Source organism: Artemia franciscana, chromosome 7, assembly GCF_032884065.1.
Source record: "Artemia franciscana chromosome 7, ASM3288406v1, whole genome shotgun sequence".
NCBI classification, from domain to species: domain Eukaryota; kingdom Metazoa; phylum Arthropoda; class Branchiopoda; order Anostraca; family Artemiidae; genus Artemia; species Artemia franciscana.
The window spans coordinates 52136469-52159912 of record NC_088869.1 but is presented as its reverse complement, the minus strand read 5'-3'; the positions used below and the strand labels follow the sequence as shown (position 1 = coordinate 52159912).

General features: G+C 36.9%; 1 protein-coding gene across 2 annotated transcripts in view; it reads right to left on the bottom strand.

Moving 5' to 3' along the window:
- The window catches only part of LOC136029442 (mitochondrial import inner membrane translocase subunit Tim9-like), a 28681-nt gene that overhangs the window by 1565 nt on the left and 3672 nt on the right, over nucleotides 1-23444 (bottom strand). For both annotated transcript variants that reach the window (XM_065707846.1, XM_065707848.1), the window contains exons 2-3: nucleotides 22641-22714; nucleotides 20387-20482 (exon numbers count right to left, since the gene is read on the bottom strand). In XM_065707846.1, coding sequence (XP_065563918.1) covers nucleotides 20387-20482; nucleotides 22641-22709 — 165 coding nt within the window. In that variant the 5' untranslated portion in view covers nucleotides 22710-22714. The remainder of the gene's footprint in view (nucleotides 1-20386; nucleotides 20483-22640; nucleotides 22715-23444) is intronic.

The window sequence follows — 23444 nt, the reverse complement described above, 5'->3', positions numbered from 1 at the left end:
GAGTAATGACAAAAAGCCAATTTTTAGCATAAAGAGGGAGGCGTTTAGGAGGGGACAGCATATTTGATATTGAGAATAATTTCTGCTCGTTTTAATGTCGCTCCTTACTTTCAGATAAAAAAAATAATTTAGTTTTTATTTAATAGCCCGAAAAACGGAATAAATAAAACCGTTCTAGTTACGAACGTTTACGAATTCAAAATTCGTAATAATATTAATTTATTTACTAACTTGTACCACGGGTTTAGTTACGCATATTTACAAATTAGCAATTCATAGCAAATTCCTTAGGTCTATAATAAGCTACAGATATTTTGCTTCAGAACCTCATCCTCCGATCAGTATGAAAAATAACGTAAATTCTGTCTAGGCAGTTTTTTCCGAAAAAAAATGTTAATAACTTCTGAAACTAAAATTCAATTTTGACAACTCTGTTGTTGAAGCTTCTTTTCCCAGCCCATACACCTAGTTGGTGGGGGCACTTCGCGCTCCCACCAACTAGAAAATAGATTGTCAGGTTTACCGACTCTTGAACATGCAACATATAATTGTCCATGGGAAAATAATCCGTATTCAGATTTATATCGCATTTTTTTAATGAGTGCCCTTGAACTTTGTCGATGGTGATTGCTAATCGAATATTCCCTGTGTCCCCGTCGTCATTTATTTATCCCCCCTGTGCCCTTCCGGCGTCCCCGTTGTAGTTGTGTCCCGGTCGTCATTTATATTCCCTGTGTCCCGGTCGTCATTTGTCTCCCGGTGTCTCGGTCTGTAATTTCCCTTTGAGTGTCCCGGTCGTCATTTGTATTCCCTGTGTCCCGGTCGTCATTTGTGTCCCGGTGTCCCGATCTGTAATTTCTCTTTGACTTTCCCGGTCTCATTTATATTCCTTGTGTCCGGTGTCCCGGTCTGTAACGTCATAAAGTCTTCAATGGCTCTGGTGGTGCAGCCAGTTGAGGAAGTTTAACTTTTCCTGAGGCGCAACACATTCCCATTGTTTCACCATTAAATTTCAAGGCCTTGCAATAGGGACAAATTTTACATCTACTCAAGCTATAATCATCGACGGGGCTGTACCTGAATGCCAGGCGATAATTTTGACGTTGTTCTTGTGATTCCTCGGCACGATTTTTTTTTGGTAATTTCACTTTGAGACGCAAGCCTGTTTTTACGCTGTTCTTGTGATTCCTCGGCACGCTTTCTTTTCTTACTTTCTCTATTAGCCACAAGCCTTTTGGCATTAACTCTTTGAGCAGCTTCCTCGACTGTTTCTTCTGCCATGACGTCATATACAAAGCCTTATACACTTATAATGACGTCATATGCGTACAAACAAACAAACATACAACTTATCTTCTATATATATAAAAATAAGTTGTCTGTGTGTGTATGGGTCTGTCGGGTGACGTCATGTTTGTGTGTTGACTGACGTCATGTTTTCGACTGACGAAATTACAGACCGGGACATCGGGACACAAATAACGACCGGGACACCGGCACATCTTCTATGTATATAAAAATAAGTTGTCTGTGTGTGTGTGGGTCTGTCGGGTGACGTCATGTTTGTGTGTCGACTGACGTCATGTTTTCGACTGACGAAATTACAGACCGGGACATCGGGACACAAATGACGACCGGGACACCGGCACATAGGGAATATAAATGACTACCGGGACACTCAAAGAGAAAGCAACCGGGACACAAGGAATGTTCGATTAGCAATCACCATCAACAAAGCACCGGGACACAACTGACGACCGGGACACAGGGAGTATAAATGACAACCAGGACACAAGTACAAAAAAAACTAAAATAACTAAAAAAAAGGTAAAAACTACAAAAAAAAACTAAAAAGAAAAAAAAACTAAAAACTAATAAAAAAATAAAAAAGCTAAAAAACTAAAAAAACTAAAAAAGAAAAAAAAATAAAAAAAGGAAAAAAATGAAAAATAAATTAGAAAAACAAAACTAAAAACAATAAAAATAAAAAAAAAGTAAAAACCAAAAAAAACTAAAAAGAAAAAAAGGGGAAAAATACAAAAATTCATCATATACCATTTCAAAAACGAATGCATATACAGACCGGGACACCGGGATACAAATGACGACCGGGACACAGGGAATATAAATGACGACCGGGACACAGGGACACAACTACAACGGGGACGCCGGGGGGCATAGGGGGATATATAAATGACGACGGGGACACAGGGAATGTTCGATTAGCAATCACCACCAACAAAGCTCAAGGGCAATCATTAGAATCATGAGGCATAACTAAAAAAAGGTAAAAAACTAAAAGCTAAAAAAAAGACCAATTCAAAAACGAATGTATATACAGACCGGGACACCGGGACACAAATGACGACCGGGACGCCGGGACACAAGGAATATAAATGACGCCCGGGACATTCAAAGAGAAATCACAGACTTGGACACCGGGACACAAATGACGACCGGGACACAGGGAATATAAATTACGACCGGGACACAGGGACACAACTACAACGGGGACGCCGGGGGGCACAGGGGGATATATAAATGACGACGGGGACACAGGGAATGTTCGATTAGCAATCACCACCAACAAAGCTCAAGGGCAATCATTAGAATCATGGGGCATAACTAAAAAAACTAAAAACAGGTAAAAAACTAAAAACTAAAAAAAGACCAATTCAAAAACGAATGTATATACAGACCGGGACACCGGGACACAAATGACGACCGGGACACCGGGACACAAGGAATATAAATGACGCCCGGGACACTCAAAGAGAAATCACAGACTGGGACACCGGGACACAAATGACGACCGGGACACAGGGAATATAAATTACGACCGGGACACAGGGAATATAAATTACGACCGGGACACAGGGACACAACTACAACGGGGACGTCGGGGGGCACAGGGGGATATATAAATGACGCCGGCGACACAGGGAATGGTCGATTAGCAATCACCATCTAAGCTCAAGGGCAATCATTAGAATCATGAGGTATAGATCTGAATACGGATTGTTTTCCCATGGACCATTATATGTTGCATGTTCAAGATTCGGTAAACCTGACAATCTATTTATATGCACAGACAAACTAATATGGCGCGTAACGACTTACGCGCGGGGGGGGGCTTGGGGGGCGCGAAGCGCCCCCACCAACTAGGTGTTGGGGTGGCGCGAAGCGCCACCCCAACAGCTAGTGTTTATATATATATAGATATGAAAGGGGCTGTCCCCTCCTCAACGCCCCGCTCTTTACGCTAAATACTCTTTTTTATTTCTCTACTTTTTAAAACAAAACAAAAAATTTCATCCGACGTGAGCCCCCCCCCCCCCCCGTCAAATTCCCTCCAGACAGTTCCATCCTCGCTGAAAATCCTTCCTTCGTGTAAAATTGCTTTTGGAGGATTCACGCTAAAAAATTCTCCTTGGTATTCTTTTGCTAAAATAAGACTTTAATCTCTAATCGGTTTCTCGATCACTCCAGATATACCCCCTTCCGTGGAAATTGTTCCCCAGAAAACAAAACACGCGGAAAAAAGCCTCTGGATAATTCCTCTGGAAAATCTCCACATAGAAAATTTGACAAAGAGAATACAAGACAATTAAAAAGGATTTCGTATAGTAATTCTTTCAGAACCCCCAGTGTGACATTCCCTCTAGAATATTTACCCCCCAAAATTTCTCTCCCAAAGGAAGATTCTCCCCGTCGAAATCCACCCAAAGCACACCCCTCCCCCCAAAAAAGAGACCTGTATACTTACCCATAAACGATTACTATATATAAACAAATGGGCAAAGTTCATAACTTGCAGCCCCTCCCCCGGAGACAATGGGGGGTCATTTTACACCTAAAGACGTATTTACTGGGTTGTTCGACTATGCTCAACAAAATGGCTGTTTCAAAATTTTGATCGGGCGACTTTGGGAAAAATGAGCGTGGGAGGGGGCCTAGTTGTACTCAGATTTTTTGGTCACTTAAAAAGGGCACTAAAACTTTTAATTTCCAATCGAATAAGCCCTCTCTTGATATTCTAGGACCAATGGTTGGTACGATCACGCCTGGGAAGACAAAAACAAATAAACGCGCATCCGTGATCTTTCATCTGGCAAAATTAAAAAATTCTGTATTTTTTGCAAATAGGAGCTTGAAACTTCTAGAGTAGAGTTCTCTGACACGCTGAATCTGACGGTGTGATTTTCATTAAGATTAGAGGATTTTCATTAAGATTTTTAGAGGATGTTTTCCCCATTTTTCAAACATAAGACAAATATTCTCCGGCTCGTAACGTTTGATGGGTACCACTAAACTTGATAAAACATATATATTTAAGATCAACATGAAAGTCCGATTCTTTTGATGTATCTATTGGTATGAAAATTCAGTTTTTTGGCTCCGTGAGTTTTGGTTACTATTGAGCCGGGATCACGCCTCAATAGTAACCATCTAGCTCAATAGTAGCACGGCTCAAACCACAGATATGTACCGCACCAATAAAGTTTTCAGCTCCACAAAACGGTGTATCAAGTGAGCGAATCTTTTTACCTAACATCGATTCAAAAAATTTTAATCATTAAAACTTGCTGAAAAAATTGCCCAGTACATAAATAGCAAGCCAAAATCTTGATTCTAAAGTAAATTAAATAAAAAAAACAACTAATTTTTTTAGCTGAAAGTAAGGAGCGACATTAAAACTTAAAACGAACAGAAATTACTCCGTATATGAAATGGGTTGTCCCCTCCGCAATCCCTTGCTCTTTACGCTAAAGCTTTTAATTGTTTTAAAAAGTAGAATTGTGGCAAAGAGTCAAACTTCAGCGTAAAGAGCGAGGGATTGCGAAGGGGACAACCCATTTCATATACGGAGTAATTTCTGTTCGTTTTAAGTTTTAATGTCGCTCCTTACTTTCAGCTAAAAAAATTAGTTTTTTTTTATTTAATTTCTGAACGTTTTTGAATTAATGCATGTTTGGTTTTGGCTCTCTGCACATAAATTATTAAAATGAAACTTGTATATTAATTCTTTTTTTGGCTAAATGGCTTTCTCTTAGTTTTGATCAGACGATTTTGAGAAATAAGGGGTGGAGAAGGAGGCCTAGTTGCCCTCCAATTTTTCGGTTACTTAAAAAGGCAACTAGAACTTTTAATTTTTAATGAACGTTTTTATTAGTAAAAAATACACGTAACCTAAGAATTAACTTACGTAACAAACATTCATAACCTTATATTTTTATTATGTATACGAGGGGGTTTGTACCCTCGTTAATACCTCGCTCTTTACACTAAATCGTAAGTTTTGTCCCAATTCTTTAGGAATGACCCCTGAATCAGAAAGGCCGTAGAATAAATAGTTGAAATTACTAAAAATACTTTAGCATAAAGAGCAAGGTATTTATCTCCTCCTAAATACCTCGGTCTTTATGCTAAAGTATTTTTAGAACCCCTCATATGCGTAATTATCTCTGTTCGTTTTAAGTTTCAATGCTACTTCTTCCTTTCATTTGAAAAAAACGTTTTCATGTTTATTTTTCATTGTTTTCTTATAGTAATGCTAGAGAACCCTGCGCCCTTTTCATTGAATTTTTCTTCCCCCATAACAGATTCCTCCAAGGAAAGATCCTCCAACATAGCCCCCTCTCCTCAGCCCCACCCCCAAACAAAATAAAATCCCCCTGAAAACGTCTGTACATTTCCCAATAACCATTACTATATGTAAACACTGGTCAAAGTTTGTAACTTGCAGCCCCTCCCCCAGGGATTGTGGGGGAGTAAGTCATCCCCAAAGACATAGTTATTATGGTTTTCGACTATGCCGAACAAAATGGCTATCTCAAAATTTTGATCCGTTGACTTTGGGAAAAAAATGACCGTGGGATGGGGCCTAGATGCCCTCCAATTTTTTTGGTCACTTAAAAAGGGCACTAGAACTTTTCATTTCCGTTAGAATGAGCCCTCTTGCGACATTCTAGGACCACTTGGTCGATACGATGACCCCTGGGGAAAAGAAAAAAAAAACAAAAAAAAAAAAAATAATAAATAAATAAACACGCACCCGTGATTTGTCTTCTGGCAAAAAATACAAAATTCGACATTTTTGTAGATAGGAGCTTGAAACTTCAATTGTAGGGTTCTCTGATACGCTGAATCTGATGGTGTCATTTTCGTTAAGATCCTACGACTTTTAGGGGGTGTTTCTCCCTATTTTCTTAAATAAGGCAAATTTTCTCAGGCTCGTAACTTTTGATGGGTAAGACTAAACTTGATGAAACTTATATATTTAAAATCAGCATTAAAATGCAATTCTTTTGATGTAGCTATTGATATCAAAATTCAATTGTTTAGAGTTTTGGTTACTATTGAGCCGGGTCGCTCCTTACTACAGTTCGTTACCACGAACTGTTTGAAAAAATCGAAATTTTATTTACTAACACTCCTTTTATAAGCCAATCAAAAAGATTTATGCCAATCAAAAACGAACCGATATTGATTTTGAAGAAATTTCCCATTAAAGAAGTTTTTCAAAGAAAAGAAAAAAGCTACATCATACTTGCAGCGCTATCTGCAACTTCTTAATGAACGAACCAAGACCAATAGAAACAAAACTTGAAAATCGTGCTTAAAAAACTGGCAAGTGAGAAAAAGTTGTCATTTCTAAATGATTCAGGAATGATAAACCGTAATCTAAATTAGCGTTAATGGTAAACATTATTTTGAAAAAAAATTAGAGGAATTTTGAAAATAGCCTGAAACCCCACAAAATGACATAACATCATAGAGAGCTGAAAAAGGGCCCATATTAAACTAAATTGCTACATCTACATACTTTTGTCATTTAAAAAAGCACAATATTGAAAGAGAAAAAAAAAATCAGTTTTGACAAAATCTTCGTATACAAGACGATGAATGATGTCATAATCGTAGGTTACAACCATAAATGAAGTTATAGTAAAATTACATGATGACCTTGGGACAACAAACTGTGGTTAGTTTTTAGGGGTTATGAGCAAAGTTCTTGGAGTTCGTTCTGCGGCTTATTCACATCAGTGCTTCCCATGCAAAAAAGTGATTTTCCTTGTTGTTTAAGCAAGGGAACTTTAAGTTTCATGTGCAGGGTTTTTGGCCACGGCGATTCCAACGGTGCATTTTTTATTTTTATTTTTACTTTTTATTTTTTAATTCATCGTCCTTTAATGGTTGCAGGTATTGCTGCAAACACATTCAGACTAAGAAAATCCAAAGGTTTTTCCTGTGTGTTATATATTACCGTTAAAACTACGACGAGCGAGAATAAAGTCAAATAGTAATTCACTTGTAAACGGACACAAATCACAACCAATAAATAAGTGAAACCTGAAATTAGCATAAGTTACGACATCTAACAGAGTCAAACTTAAAACTGACAGAAACTACCACAAATACCAGTAGGGCTAACACCCCCTATGCCTCAATATACATTTCATTAGTTGATTTTATGATAAATAGATGTCCAATCGAAACAAAATTACCTTACTGATGAATCAAATGGTATATTTGTTGCTTATTTTTTCTATCAGAATTCTCTGTTACAGTAGAATATTACTGGGATAACCATTTTTTGAAATTGACATTTGAAGAGCCAGCACACTTATTAGAGCTTTCTGGAATTTGGGTAGTGCTTTCCGTCTTATAAAATAGATGTTTCACGAGCCTGGACTGTGATAAGATTTACATCATCATGACCCCCACAGCATAACAGGTCGATGCCAGCTTATTGGAAGATCTGTCAGATATATTTTCATGAAAACTTCAAGCGTTATATCAGGAGAACTTAGTGCATAAATATTCCTGATCAGTTTCTGTACCAATAGACGCACAGTCTTCTTTATGTATCAGCATTAGCGAATGCTGAACTAATACTGGATCACCTTCGAATAATGAACTAAAGAGATAGAATATAGCTTTTGGAGGCTGCTGACTGTTATATAAAGATACAACTAGGCTATGAAGAATTTACCGCTAGCTTACGTTTTTTTCTTCTTTGGAGGTATTTGTGGCTTTCATTTGCTTTATTTAGGAAGATTGAAGCATTTTATTTGCTTCTTTTCAACCTTCTGTGGATGCTTTGGAACAAGCCTTATCTACGACTTTTTCTATTTGCCCTACTACGTCCAGGAGGCCAATTTTGGCGCAGAATTCCAAAAAGACTGGCACACGCTGAAGTCACAACATAAAAGACCTCCAATAAGCTTCACTAAGTTGATTGCTCAGTTTGTAGTTGGAAATGTTTGGGAATTTGCGGTGGTGTTCGCACTTCCTGCCGAATCTTCCCTGCTTCAATGGCTTGGACCTTTAGCTTGTAGCTTGGGAATATATATTGTTGGTAACATAGGACTTGAAACTGGGGACCTATTAATACCTACATTAGCAGCTTATGTTCCTGCTATTTTGCTGGGCTCGCCAAAAAATTCTCTGATTTTAGTTTCTATATCATCCTGTGTAGCCTACGTTGTGTTTTCCCGACGCTGGAAAAGCGAGATGGTCTCCGAAGTAACTTTGGTTAATTATCTTTGGGTACTTCTAACTCTTATAATTTGCGCCAATAGTGTCACATTTTTGTTTAATGGGATCAAGAATTTCATTTTATCGGCACAGTTCACTGAAACCGAGACTCAAACTTTTAGTATTCAAGATTCTATCGATCGAGCCTTAAAGATTCTGAACTTGGGAAAAGAGGCCAGCTGCGAAGCAATTTATAAAAAGAAAATTGAAATAGCAAAGAGGCACCCTGATATGATAAGAGACAAGGAAAAAGAGCCTGACGGAAGGTTCAGTCAATTATGGGATGCTTACAAGTTGCTAAGTTGTCATGTTTGTAAAGTGCGAAAACATTGCAGGGGCGAAGAGGCCCCCCTTTTCTGATAGCAAGTATTACTTTTAAACAATGGGCGAACTGCAAAAATTACAGTCCATGCTCAAGGCACTATTGAGGTGTTGTCATCCCAAGGAGTATATAGTTATTGGACCTTCCAACTATCCTAAACAAATGGTTGTTTCACAATTTGGTTCGACAAATCTGGGGGGGAGGGGCGTGATGCCATCCAATCACTTTTTACTCTTGTAAATAGCACAAGAAACTTTAACATCCAGTCGAATGAGCTCCTTTTCAAGTTTCTACGACACTCATTCCATATGAAGTGTCTTGGTGGAAAGTAAAAAAGAAGAAATAATCCATATAGCACACTCCACTCTTTAGTTAGGCAGCGCTACACGGTCGCCTATGATTTTGGTTTAGCGAGTAGTAAATGGCAGCTATTGCAATGCAAAAATAATATACCACTCAATTAAGGATTCTATATTACCCAACTAAACAAAGAATAGAAATTATTTTGGTATAAAGGCAACTTGTCAGTAAAAAAAAAAAATAATAATAAAAAAGATGCCATAGCCTTTTTTTCTGAATGGGTAATCCGAGTGACAGGGCTTAATAAACTGGGAATAATTTGAAAAATAAGGGATAACTATTTTACCAAAGGAGGGTTATTGGACCATGCTTTTGTAATAGCTATAAGATCCATTTGGTTAATTTTGACAACACCTCAAGTTCCGTAAGCTAGTAAACGATTTGAGAAACAAAACAGTTTATGGCTTTGAACATTTCCTGGGAAGCGCTTCAATTTTGGGATCTTGGAATTGGAAAGGCGGGGTTTATACATGGTACTAAAACGGGGAGGGTTGGCAGGCAACGACCAGGAGTATTTTTTCATGGATTGTTTTGGTGTTTAAGGAACAAAACTATCATTGCCAAAGGAGCCATTCGAAATGAAAGTTTCTAGGCACTTGTTAGGGAGAGGGGGAGAGGGTGGTGGGACCTTCCGTTTAGTAAGAGTTTGATCCCTTAAGATTCCTTTATGAAAATATATTACAAGTTTTTCAAAAATAATAGATATGTCATATTCTGCACATGATTCATCGATAGCCATGCTAATCACGACAGCATTTCTGCCTTTAAGAATCAAACAAAAAATCAAATGAAGTAAGGAGCAACATTAGAACTTGAAACGAACAAAAATTATTTCGTAAATTAGGCAGGCTAGTAGAGATGCTTTGGTCCGAGGCGAGGACACATTTTCTTTCGCTTCAGCCGCAGTTCCAGTACTGAATGGATTTGAGCCCCTTGTTGGTTTGGCTAATCCTGATGATAGCCACGCCCATCAGGGAAACAAGATATCAAACAGTTCGTGGTAACGAACTATAGTAAGGAGCGACCCGCCTCAATAGTAACCAAAACTCTAAAAAATGAAACTTTGATACTAATAGCTACATCAAAGGAACCGCAATTTAATGCTGAATTTAAATATACAAGTTTCATCAAGTTTTGTCTTACCCATCAAAAGTTACGAGCCTTAGAATATTTGCCCTATTTTAGTAAATAGGGGGAAACACCCCGAAAAGTCATGGAATCTTTACGAAAATCACGCCATCATATTCAGCGTATTAGAGAACCCTATTGTAGGAGCTCCTATCTACAAAAATGTGGAATTTTATATTTTTGCCAGAAGGCAGATCAAGGATGCGTGTTTATTTGTTTGGGTTGTTTTTTTCCCAGGGGTGATCGTATCGACCCAGTGGTCCTAAAATGTTGCGAGAGTGCTCATTCTAACGGAAATGAAAAGTTCTAGTGCCCTTTTTAAGTTACCAAAAAAATCGGAGGGCACCTAGGCCCCCTTCCACGCTAATTATTTTCCCAAAGTCAACGGATCAAGATTCTGAGATCGCCATTTTATTCAGCGTAGTCGAAAAACCTTATAACTATGTCTTTGGGGACAACTTACTCCCCCACAGTCCCCGTGGAAGGGGCTACAAGTTACAAACTTTGACCAGTCAAACAGTTCGTGGTAACGAACTGTAGTAAGGAGCGACCCGGCTCAATAGTAACCAAAACTCTAAAAAATAGAATTTTGATGCCAATACATACATCAAAAGAATCGCATTTTAATGCTGATTTTAAATATATAAGTTTCATCAAGTTTAGTCTTACCCATCAAAAGTTATGAGCCTGAGAAAATTTGCGTTATTTTAGAAAATAGGGGGAAACGCCCCCTAGAAGTCATAGAATCTTTACGAAAATCACACCATCAGATTCACCGTATCAGAGAACCCTACTGTAGAAGTTTCAAGCTCCTATCTACAAAAATGTGGAATTTTGTATTTTTTGCCAGAAGGCAGATCACGGATGCGTGTTTATTTGTTTTTTTGTTTGTTTTTTTTTCTTTTTCCCAGGGGTGATCGTATCGACCCAGTTGACCTAGAATGTTGCAAGAGGGCTCATTTTAACGCAAATGAAAAGTTCTAGTGCCCTTTTTAAGTGACCAAAAAATTGGAGGGCACCTAGGCCCCCTCCCAAGCTAATTATTTTACCAAAGTCAACAAATCAAAATTCTGAGATAGCCATTTTATTCAGCGTAGTCGAAAAACCTTATAACTATGTCTTTGGGGACGACTTACTCCCCCACAGTCCCCGTGGGAGGGGCAACAAGTTACAAACTTTGACCAGTGCTTACATATAGTAATGGTTATTGGGAAGTGTACAGGCGTTTTCAGGAGGATTTTTCTGGTTGGGGGAGGGGTTGAGAAGAGGGGGATATGCTGGGGGAACTTGGACGATAGTTTGTCATGGCGGAAGAAAATCTCCATGAAGGGAGCGCAGGATTTACTAGCATTATTTAAAAAAAAATGAAAAAATAAATATGAAAAAGTTCTTTCAGCTGGAAGTAAGGAGCAGCATTAAAACTTAAAACAAACAGAAATTATTACCCATTTGAGGGGCTCACCTCCTCCTAATACCTCGCTCTTTACGCTAAAGTATTTTTAGTAATTTCAACTATTTATTCTATAGCTTTTGTGATTCTGGGGTCATTCTTAATGAATTGGGACAAAATTAAAGCTTTAATGTAAAGAGCGAGGATCTGACAAGGGGGGAGCCCCCTCATATATGTAATAAAAATATGAGAATACAAAAGTTCTTTACTTAAGCTAATTTATAAGTTACGTAAATCTTTTACTAATAAAATTATTCGTAAAAAATCAAAAATTCTAGTTGCCTTTTTAATTAACCAAAAAACCGGAGGGCAACTAGGCTTCCTCCCCCGCTCTTTTTTTCTCAAAATCATTCGATCAAAATTATGAGAAAGCCATTTAGCCAAAAAAAAAATGCAAATTTGTTTTAATTATTCCTCTGCGGAGAGCCAAAATCAAAACATGCATTGATTCAAAAACGTCCAGAAATTAAATAAAAAAAAACAAGTTTTTTTAACTGAAAGTAAGGAGCGACATTAAAACTTAAAACGACCAGAAATTACTTCGTATATGAAAGAGGCTGCTTCCTCATCAACGCCCCGCTCTTTACGCTAAAGTTTTTTACTGTTTTAAAAAGAAGAATTGAGAGAAAGAGTCAAACTTTAGCGTAAAGAGCGGGGCGTTGATGAGGAAGCAGCCTCTTTCATATACGAAGTAATTTCTGGTCGTTTTAAGTTTTAATGTCGCTCCTTACTTTCAGTTAAAAAAAACTTGTTTTTTTTATTTAATGCTTACATATAGTAATGGTCATTGGGAAGTGTACAGACGTTTTCAGGGGGATTTTTTGGTTGGGGAGGGGTTGAGAAGAGGGAGATATGTTGGGGGAACTTTACATCGAGGAATTTGTCATGGGGGAAGAAAATTTCCATGAAGGGCGCGCAGGATATTCTAGCATTATTAAAAAAAACAATGAAAAAATAAATATGAAAAAGTTTTTTCAGCTGGAAGTACGGAGCAGCATTAAACTTTAAAACGAACAGAAATAATTACCCATATGAGGGGCCCACCTCCTCCTAATACCTCGCTCTTTACGCTAAAGTATTTTTAGTAATTTCAACTATTTAGACTACGGCTTTTGTGATTCAGGGGTCATTCTTAATGAATTGGGACAAAATTTAAGCTTTAGTGCAAAGAGCAAGGTACTAACGAGGGGGTGAACCCCCTCATATATGCAACATGGGAATACAAAAGTTCGTTACGTAGGCTAATTTATAAGTTACGTATATCTTTTACTAATTAAAACATTCGTAAAAAATTAAAAGTTCTAGTTGCCTTTTTAAGTAACCAAAAAAACGGAGGGCAACTAGGCTTACTGCCCCGCTCTTTTTTCTCAAAATCATTCGATCAAAACTACGAGAAAGCCATTTAGCCCAAAAAAAAAATATACAAATTTCGCTTTATTTATTCCTCTGCGGAGAGCCAAAATCAAAACATGCATTGATTCAAGTTCAGAAATTAAATATAAAAAAAACAAGTTTTTGTAACTGAAAGTAAGGAGCGACATTAAAACTTAAAACGAACAGAAACTACTTCGTATATGAAAGGGACTGCTTCCTCATCAACACCCCCCTCTTTACGCTAAAGTTAGACTCTTTCTCTCAACTCTACTTTTTAAAACAGTGAAAAACTTTAGCGTAAAGAGCGGGGCGTTGATGAGGAAGCAGCCCCTTTCATATACGAAGTAATTTCTGTTCGTTTTAAGTTCGTTATGTCGCTCCTTACTTTCAGTTAAAAAACTTGTTTTTTTATTTAATCCTTACAAAGACCTACAACGAGAACACCAAACACCACTAAGGTTAAGTATTATAATTCTGAAGTTTTTTCCTTCCCTAGGTCAATTTACACACATGCTGAAAGTTTAAATTTTGATAAGGTGTCTGATTTAGAAAGTCTAGCTCAGGCAACAAAGGCATCTGTCCTAATGGTTTCTGAAGCTCATCGACAAAACCCAGAACTCCTGAAAATAGGTGGTTTTGATGAATTTATAAAAAATACGACCTGATGACCATCCACTGGGGAAAAAATGTGGCGGAGTTCTTATTTATACCCATGAAACTTTAAGAGCAGCTAGACTTGATGTCCGTTTTTTAACTCAGTACGACAAAATAATGTGGGTCATTCTAAAACCACGGCGTCTCCCCCGAAAATTCACTGGTATTTCTCTCTGTCCGTATTATTACACGCCGGGTCAGACGAGTGAATGCCGCCAAGCATTCGTAGAAAAGCTGCAATTCAGTTCTGACTTTGTTTTGGGCACAGCTTAGATACCAATACAGTTATGAAAACTCGATTTATTTTTGGGACACAGTGCGCGATAGCGATACAAGCGGCTGGAGACAGGAAAGTGGCAGCACAGCTTAGATATGTAGAACGTGAAGCTAGTCAACTGTATGAGTCAAAACCAAGCCAGTAGTAAAACTGAATCAAAAGGATGACAGGCTAGGTGGAAAAAGGAGTCGATTTTGGTATTGATGAACAAGACGTCGTAACAGCCAACTGCCTTAATAAACATCTGGGTAACATTGTTCAATCCCTCCCGCCTTTGCTGAGCGAGGAATTACCCACCCCTCCTCCTGAGCCTTTTGATTTCCCTTTAATATCAGAGTCCAAGGTGTTTTTTTAAGTTAAAAAGGCTTAAAAGAACAAGCATTACCCCTGTAGATGTTCCCGTCGATCTCATCAAAGTATTTCCAGATTATCTTAGTGGCCCCCTAACAGTCCTTTTTAATCAGGTGACAAAAACAAGTGAGTTTCCATCAATTTGGAAAAATGGGTTCATCATACTAATACCAAAAAAGGATGCCCCCAATGATTTTTCGGGTGTCCGACCGATCACCATGACACCCATTTTTAGCAATGTACATGAGAGTTTTGTTGCAGCACAGCTGAAAGACAGTATTCTGGAGAAAATTGATCCGAGGCAGTTTGGAAACATGCCGAATACGTCTACATCTCATTACTTAATAAGTGTAATTGACATTATTTTACAAAAAATCGATGAACCAGATTCTTTGATTAATCTTTTTACAATTGATCTACGAAAAGCTTTTGATTTAATTTGCTACAATATCCTTGTAAAAAAAAACTACTTGAACTGGGTGTACACTCATTCCTTGTGCGTTTAATTGCTAGTTTTCTTTCGGGTAGATGTCAACAGATAAAATATAAGTCCACCTACTCTGACCCACTGCCCATTTTGGGTGGAGTCCCCTCCCCTCTTGGGACCACTTTTGTTTATTATTATGATAAATGATTTGGTAACAACACTGGATGACCGCTGGAAGTATGTCGACGATCTGTCACTCATTGAATGTTGTCGAAAAAAACTCCCAAGCAGAGCAGGTTCTCTAACGAATAATATATGTCAAGAGGCAAAAGTGGACAAAACGACTGTCAACTTTGACAAATCTGTAAGTAAGTAAGTAATCAGATTAACGACGCTTCTTGATTACTAAGGTCCCTGCGTCGACCCTGCAGTGCATTGCTGTAGCATGATCCGATCTCTGGGTCCCGTATTACCAAGCTAAGGTCAAACCCACTGCGCCACCACAGTACTTTGACAAATCTGTAATTTTGACCATTTCATTTTTAAAATTACGCCAGTTTTTAACCCACTTATTCCCAGTCCCTCGCCAGTCCCGTGACCGAAATCAGACTGCTTCGTGTTCATATCACTTTGCACCAGAAGTGGAACAAACATGTTGATGGTATCTTAAAAAAAAGCTAATTTGGCCATCAAGTCTCTGAAGTTGTTGGCTCGCCATGGAATCCCTGCACCACACCTCCTACGCATCTATTTCTCTTTTATTCGTTCCACACTTAAGTACTGTTGCCCTGTATGGCGTTTCGGACTGACTAAGGAACAGTCGAACCGGGTTGGGAGGGTGCAATACCGTGCCCTGCTAGTGATCTCAAAAGCCCTAAAAGTACCGTACATATCCCTCATCAATCAGTTTCAGCTACAAACCCTTCACTCCCGTCGTTTAAAACTCGCCCTAACCTTTGGTAATAAAATCCTGTCCAGCCCTATGCACTAAAATATCCTCCCACCCCATCATCAACCGGCAGGGGTAAGGCCAATCATGTCCGTTGCAGAGCCTGTACCGAAACTTCAACCAGTGACTGTGGCATATGCTCGCTATGAGCCTAGTTTTGTGCCCTCGTTTGTTAAGTTATTTAATGCCGGGTCTACTTTTTAATCCAGATTATTGTTGTTAGTTGTATATACTACAATGTTGTGTATGTTAATTTTGACTTGTCGACTGATTTTCGTGTGCATATCACAACAAAAACTAATAATCGGCTCTGTCCGTCACATGTTTTTTGAATAAAGTGAACTGAATTAAATTGGTCCCTTCCGGACACATCAAGCTATCAAGAAACTGCAGCTTCTTGCGGGGGGGGGGGGTATAACACTTTGCATTGGAGCATAGGGCTTATACGAACACATTGTATAGGGAGATATGAAGCACACGGGCGCATTGAATAGAGGGACATACGAGCACATTGTACAGGGAGATACGGGGCATACGGACGCATTGCATTGGAGCATAAAGGACTTCCTGACAGATTGCATTAGAGCGATATGGGGGGGGGAGGGTCATAACACATAGCATTAGAGCATAGGGGGTTTATAACACATTACATTAGAGCATAGGGGGGTTTACAATACACTGCATTAGAGCATAAGAGAGGCTTATAACACACTGTATTATAACATAGGAGAGGCTTTATAAGACTTTGCATTAGAGCAGTAGGAGGTTTACAACAAAGCACATTAGAGCATGGGGAGGTTCCTGACACGTTGAATAGGGAAGTTTCCATGATATTGTATAGGAAGATATCAGAGTCATCACGACAATGTACAGGCTATTCCTGAGGGCATTTGCTTGTATATATTGATTAAACACAGAATCTTACTCCAATCACATATGTGATTTCTGACCATTAACCTCATTAATCTGAGATATATTTATCCCCCCCCCCTCCCTGTTTAGCAAACAAACGATCTAAGGGATTTCCATTACCCAGCTATTGCAATTTTTTCTCGATCGCATTTAAGAGGGTCTTTACCTCTCTGTGGATAGTGTACCTTTCCAATGGGATTTCAGGGTATCTACTGCTCTAATTGGATATTGTACTTTACAGATGGGATTTGAGGGGTCTCTACCTCTCCCTAGATGGTGTTTTTACCTATCCCACGTAATTTCAGAGGGTCTCTAGCTCTCTCAGAAAGTTGTATCCTTCCGATGGGATTTCAAGATATTCTTTACCATATAACAGGGCGAGTTAGGATATTCCTCACCAAATTGTGCTGAGGGATAGGCTAGTTCATACTAGCCATTTTGCCGCACTGTACTTCCAGATCGTTTTGGCTACGGCAATACTAGTAGTTTTGCCCCACTGTGCTTCTAGGCCGTTTTGGCTATGGCAGTACTTCTAGTACGTTTTGGCTATGAGAATACTAGCTGTTTTTTTTTGATATAGCAAGATAGCTAAGAGAATAACGAACAGAATTGCATCCTGGGCCGCTTTTTTACTTCCCAAACCTGCCACGAAGGGCGTTTATGGCGCTAATGTACCAGGATTGGCCGCTTTTTTAGTTCAGAGCCTTGCTGACACTAGATGTATTTTATAGCTTGTTTTTATGGAATACAAAAAGTCTTGTCTTACCCCAGCCACACATATGATTCCTAACCGTTTAAGTCATTAATAGAGACCCAAAAAGAATCTGCACTTACCTTTTGTTTTCTAAATTTCCTACACCCCGTTTTCTTTACAAAAATCATGTCTTAATGTGTCTTAGCGCTTAGTCGTGTTGTCTAATATTTTCTTATTTCGGAAAATATTCTACATGAGTCTCAGGAATTAGTGGATTTAAGACCGGCTGGGTAAAAAAAAAATTCTTAAAAAGCATATTTTGGGGACACGGTGACGTGCGTTAGACCCGAATAGGGGGATATAGCTAGACTAAGATTTTATCTATGAACTATAGCTATTCGAAACATTCCAAGTTACCAATTCACACCAAATATCCTTATTATTAAGTTATACTTCGTCATAAGCAATTTTGTCTTGGACCTTGGTAAAGAAAGGTTAAGTGTTATAAAACATACTTATTTCTTAAAAAGCACATTTTAGTGCCTGGGTGACGTGCATTAGACGCGGAGAGGGGGACGTAGACTAGGGTTTTGCTTATGAGCTAGGACTATTGTAAACGTATAACCAGGGTAAATCTAAACATATTTATTGATCAAACTTAGTTTTTCAATTTTTTTGTTTTCCAATGTTAGTGTTTCGTTTTTTCAATTTTAATGTTTCATTTTTCTGGGTTTTTTTCCAATTTTATTGTTTCTTTTCAATTTTAGTGTTTATTTTTTTGCTTTTTTTAAGCATCGGATTTTCTTTTTTTAAGTTTCTGTTAGGACAAGACATTGAATTTAATTTTAAAACGTAATGAGAATTTAAGAGCTTGTTTCTCACGGCAATGATTAGGGACATAGGGGAATCCTCACACAATTACATTGGAGCACAGAGGGCACCTCACCACATTGCATTGGAGTATAGGGACATGTCGCATGAGGAAATATGGAGCATACTGACACACTTCATTGAGAGGTAGGGGTACTTCCGACAGCAGTGCATGGAGAGACAGGCTGTTCCTCATGGTATTTCTCTTGTTTTAATGTATTCTACGATGTTAAAATTGGGCATTCTGAGGGGTCTAATAATGACACAATAAAGTATCCTAACAACATAAAGCAAAAGAAAATTTTAGTGAAACAATATCATATACAATATTTAAATATTATTAATACGGGATTTTTAGAGCCCGTTCCCTAGAAAAATTCGCCATATTCTTTCTTGACAGGGCACTTATTTTCTTATCTCGTGCTCAATATAATATTCATTGTCACATCTTGGGTTCTGCATAATCCTCAGAGCGGTTTCATCCACAGGCTTATCGTGCGCTTCATCATTGCTATCATTTCCTTCAATGACTTTATCTCTTGGTTCACCATCTTTAGCACTATTGTCAATCTTTAGCACTATTGTTTAGCACCATCTTTAGCACTATTGTAGCACCATCTATTGTATAGCACTAGTGTACTATTAGCACTAATAATAGCACTATAATATATTATATAATATAATAGCACTATAATAATTATAATTATAATAGCACTATTGGTTCACCATCTTTAGCACTATTAATGTTCGCAGGCGCTTTTGTTTTTATCAATTTGTCTTTATATTCGTTAAAAAAAATTACATGTCAATGCCCTTTTATTTTACTTGTCATTGCATTGTCTATCATTCACTATTTTTACAAAGATAAAACTTCGACCACATAGATAAGATATTAGAGAGTTTTCATTTGACATCTGACCACAATAGTTTAATTTTAAGCCATCTTAACTTTGGAATCTATTATAATATTGAGAGCAAAGATACATAGGACTTTAACACTGGTTCCAGTGATAGCATATAAAATTTTGATGGGCTTTTTACCTGGATTATGGATTGATTTTCACAATGTTTTGGCCCTAGACTATTTTTGAGCTGAGCTAATAAAAAATAAAATATTTGCACACTCAGATATTCTTAATTTTATCAAATCGAATATTCCACCGGGTATTGATGATTGAAGTTATTTTTAGTCATGCAGTGGGTTTTTTTACTGAAATTGTTTTCAAAGATGCTAAGGTTAAATTATGGATAGAAGCATACCGTAATAGCAAAACAGTACAAAAGAGCTAAGATAACCATGCCTTCCCTCTATATGATATGATTTGATTTGTCAATATGATTGATTTGCTTCGGAAGTGTGAAAATGAGGAGTTAACAGTGTCGGGGTACCCAATTATTTCACTTACTAAAGTGCCTGTTGTTCCTGCTATTAATATAAAAAACTTTTTCCACAAAACAAGTTTTTCGGAAAAAAGTAAAGAGCTCCATTAAGCCAAGAATGAGAAAAAATAAAGTCAAATGATCTTCCAAGCGTAAAAATACCACAAACCACTATCAATAAATAAATGAAACCTAAAACGAACAGAAATTACAATAAATAGCCAAGTCAAACTCAAAACGAGTAAAAATTAACATGAATAGGGCTGATAACCCCCATGCCTTCTCAAAACCAGAACACAATTTGCGCTTTACTGAAAAAAAAAATTTTGGATTGTCAGTTTAATTGACATATACTGATATTTATTCCTACAAAATTCTGATAATTTTTTATTTATGAAAGTTAGAAAATTGAAATGATTTCAAACATCTTTTGTTTTCAGTAAAGTGCAAATTGTGTCCTGGTTTTGAGAAGGCATGGGGATTATAATGGAGCTCTTTAGTTTTCTTCGAAAAACTTATTTTGTGAAAAAAGCCTTTTTAATTAATTTCTGTTCGTTTTTTTTATGGACACAGTTTTTTTCAAGGGAAAGCTATCGTAAAATTCCATATAGAGCTCAAACTCACTTGAAACTGGATAAATTATGGACGAAATCTGCGTCGTAAGAATACATTATTTTTGAAAATAAATAAAACTAACCTCCTTGTCTCTAACTTGTCGAGTCGTGAAGTCCCAGATACAATGGTTGAAACACATTTCAGATAATTTATTGTAAGAATACAAGAAGTCCTTGAACTAAAAAGAAAAAATAAAAACAGCCCACATAGATAATCATTATGTAAAAAAAATGAACTACACTGAACTAAAAAACAACAAAAATACTGGCTTGATTGAACTAAAATAATCTAAATTGAACCGAAAATGAACTAAAAAAAAGAGACCAACTTTAAAAGTATTGATTATGTTAAAATGTAGTTGGGAATATTCCCTCAGATATGGTCCTTTGTTTTTTATTTTTCTTTATCTTTTTTTTAATATTAATAACGAGCTAACCTGTCTGATAGATTTAAGATTTTCAATCAAAACCTGTGGGGAGGGCGTAAAGTGAGAAGCTTTGAAGTGAGATTGAGGAGGAGCGTGCACAGCCGTTTTGGCCTCACGTCGCTTGGTGCTGCAGTGAATTATAAATAGCAGCAGTAGTATTGATGAGCTAGCCAAAAGACCAGCATACCATTTCCTTATCTTTGCTATTTCTAAATGTAATAGTCACTACCCTCGCAAATTACATTTTGAACCTTCAAAGAGTTTCCAAACTATTCAGTGACAAAAGGTTTCTTACGATATTTGATTGTAAAGTAAAGATAAAACCCGGCCATTAAACTGCGTGCCGGCACTTGGCATGCAGCAGGCTTGTACATATTTGATTCTCTAAGTGCGCATTAGCATAAACATCACATTATTTCAGTCATTAAGTGTCACTTCCGTTTTTTATTCGTTGTGATTGTCGTTGTCATATATCTTCTAGCCACATATCTCTTTGTTCTTCACTTCCGTTTTTGACTTGTTGTTATTTCCACTGTCGCATATTTTCTAAACCGTATAATTCTTTGTTCTTTATTTTCGTTTTTGATTCGTTGTGAATCTCGTTGTCGTATATCTTGTAACCGCATATTTTTTTTGTTCTTCACTTTCGTTTTTTACTCGTTGTAATTCTCGCTGCCATTTATCTTCTAAACGCAGATTTCTTTGCTGTTCACTTTCGTTTTTGACTCGTTGTGATTTTCGCTGTCACAAACATTCTAACCGCATATTTTTTTTTGTTCTCCACTTTCATTTTTCATTCGTTCTGAACTTCGTTGTCATATGTCTTGTAGCCAACTATGTTTTTTTATTCTTTTTTTTTGACTCGTTGGAATTCTTGCTGCCGATTATCTTCTAAACGCAGATTTCTTTATTCTTCACTTTCGTTTTGACTCGTTGTAATTGTCGTTGTCACAAGTATTCTAACCACGTATTTCTTTGTTCTTCATTTTCGCTTATCATTACTTCAGACAATTTTTCAATGCCCTTTGCCTTGGCTGCACGGATTGTTCTTATCAATTTGATGGTTTAAGTTGTTAATTTTCATCCATTGTGAATTTAAATTTCTCCGGTCGTACTACTGATCTTGCCTTGTGTGCTCTGGGCATTATGAAATTGCTTAAACCGCCTTTTGTAAATAGACTCATTACACTTGGTTTTTTATACTTAACTACGTTTGTATTTTTGTAATTTTGCATGCATCATAGATGCTAAAAGCGATAGACTCCTTGGGAGAAAATGACGTTATTTATGCTCTTAAAATGTATATAAGTATGACGTCACTTAATGAATTATTTAACTAACATTAAGGCTCTTAACAAATTTTATCAAACTCGTGACATATCTAGATCCTTTCTTTCAGGCCAAGAAATCCCAGGAAGCCAATATTCCAAAAAAAAAATCCGTTTTCGAGAAAAAATTTATGCATTAATAAATAAAAACTATTTTCCCATAGGAAAAATAGGAGAAGTAATATTTTTATTAGTCTCCTGGATATCAACACCCAATGTTAGCACAAATATTTGACCTAGGGAATCAGGACTGAACATAGACAGCTCACATCATTGTAATGAAATTTCCTGACGTATATTTTATTTATTTTCAAGCTTTTAAAGGGGAGGCTCTTTATAGAAACTCTAAATAAATCCCTTGGGACAAATAAATCCCTTAAGACAGATAAAGAACATGTTCAAAACCCAAAGTTCAGTAGAAGGAATAAAAACCATTTTTTGCGCAGAATTTAATTTCAAAAGTAAACCCTAGGTGTTCCTTATGTGATACCATTGACGCTAAGAGTATATTTTATCAAATTTTCAATTTCAATTATCTTTTGTGCGGAATTCTAAAAATACAACATCAAAAGTAAACATACAGATTTGACTTGCTCGGCCGCTTGCTTGGCTTCATCGTCTACTGATGGTTGACTTCCTCCAAAAATCATTTTACCTGAAACCATCAAAAAGTATATTAGCATATACATTATTTTGATCATTAAGAATTAGTCATCTTTTAATTATGAGAGAAATTATTCATAATTAATTAATAAAACGTAATCATATGTTAAAATTTAATAAAGCATGGATTTGAAATCTATAGTTTAGAAACACAATAAATTTTAGCTTTATTAATATTATTGAAAACGCTTTTATACACTATTTATAAAAAAACTACTAATAAGAAAAAAATTAATAGATCATAGGCAAAACTTGGATGATTCAAAAAGTCATAGAAATTAAGCCCTCTAATTAATTTCTTGACGGTACATTTTTGCAATATTTTTATACGCTTAATTAAAACTACAATGTTATTTTGTTTAATTAAAACTACTATTTTAATTGGTTACATTAAAAACAGTCTTAAAAAACCATATTTAATCAAACATAGATTTTAAGAAGCACCATTTTCGTTTTTTTTTTCGAAATTCCATCGTAGCAATAATCAAAACAATTTTCTTGTGATTCATTCGAAAAAATAGGAAATGAAAGAAAATTGGCTAAACATACAAACGACTGAAACAATTTTGAACTTCTTAAATACAGGGTTGCCATTCAAGAAAATAACTTTTAAGCAAAGTCTTAAAATCGCTAAACTAGTGAAAACCAAATTACAAAACAAGAAAAAGTAGAGTCATCTTAGTACAACTGACTTTCTGATTTTAAAAAGCTTTATGACAGAA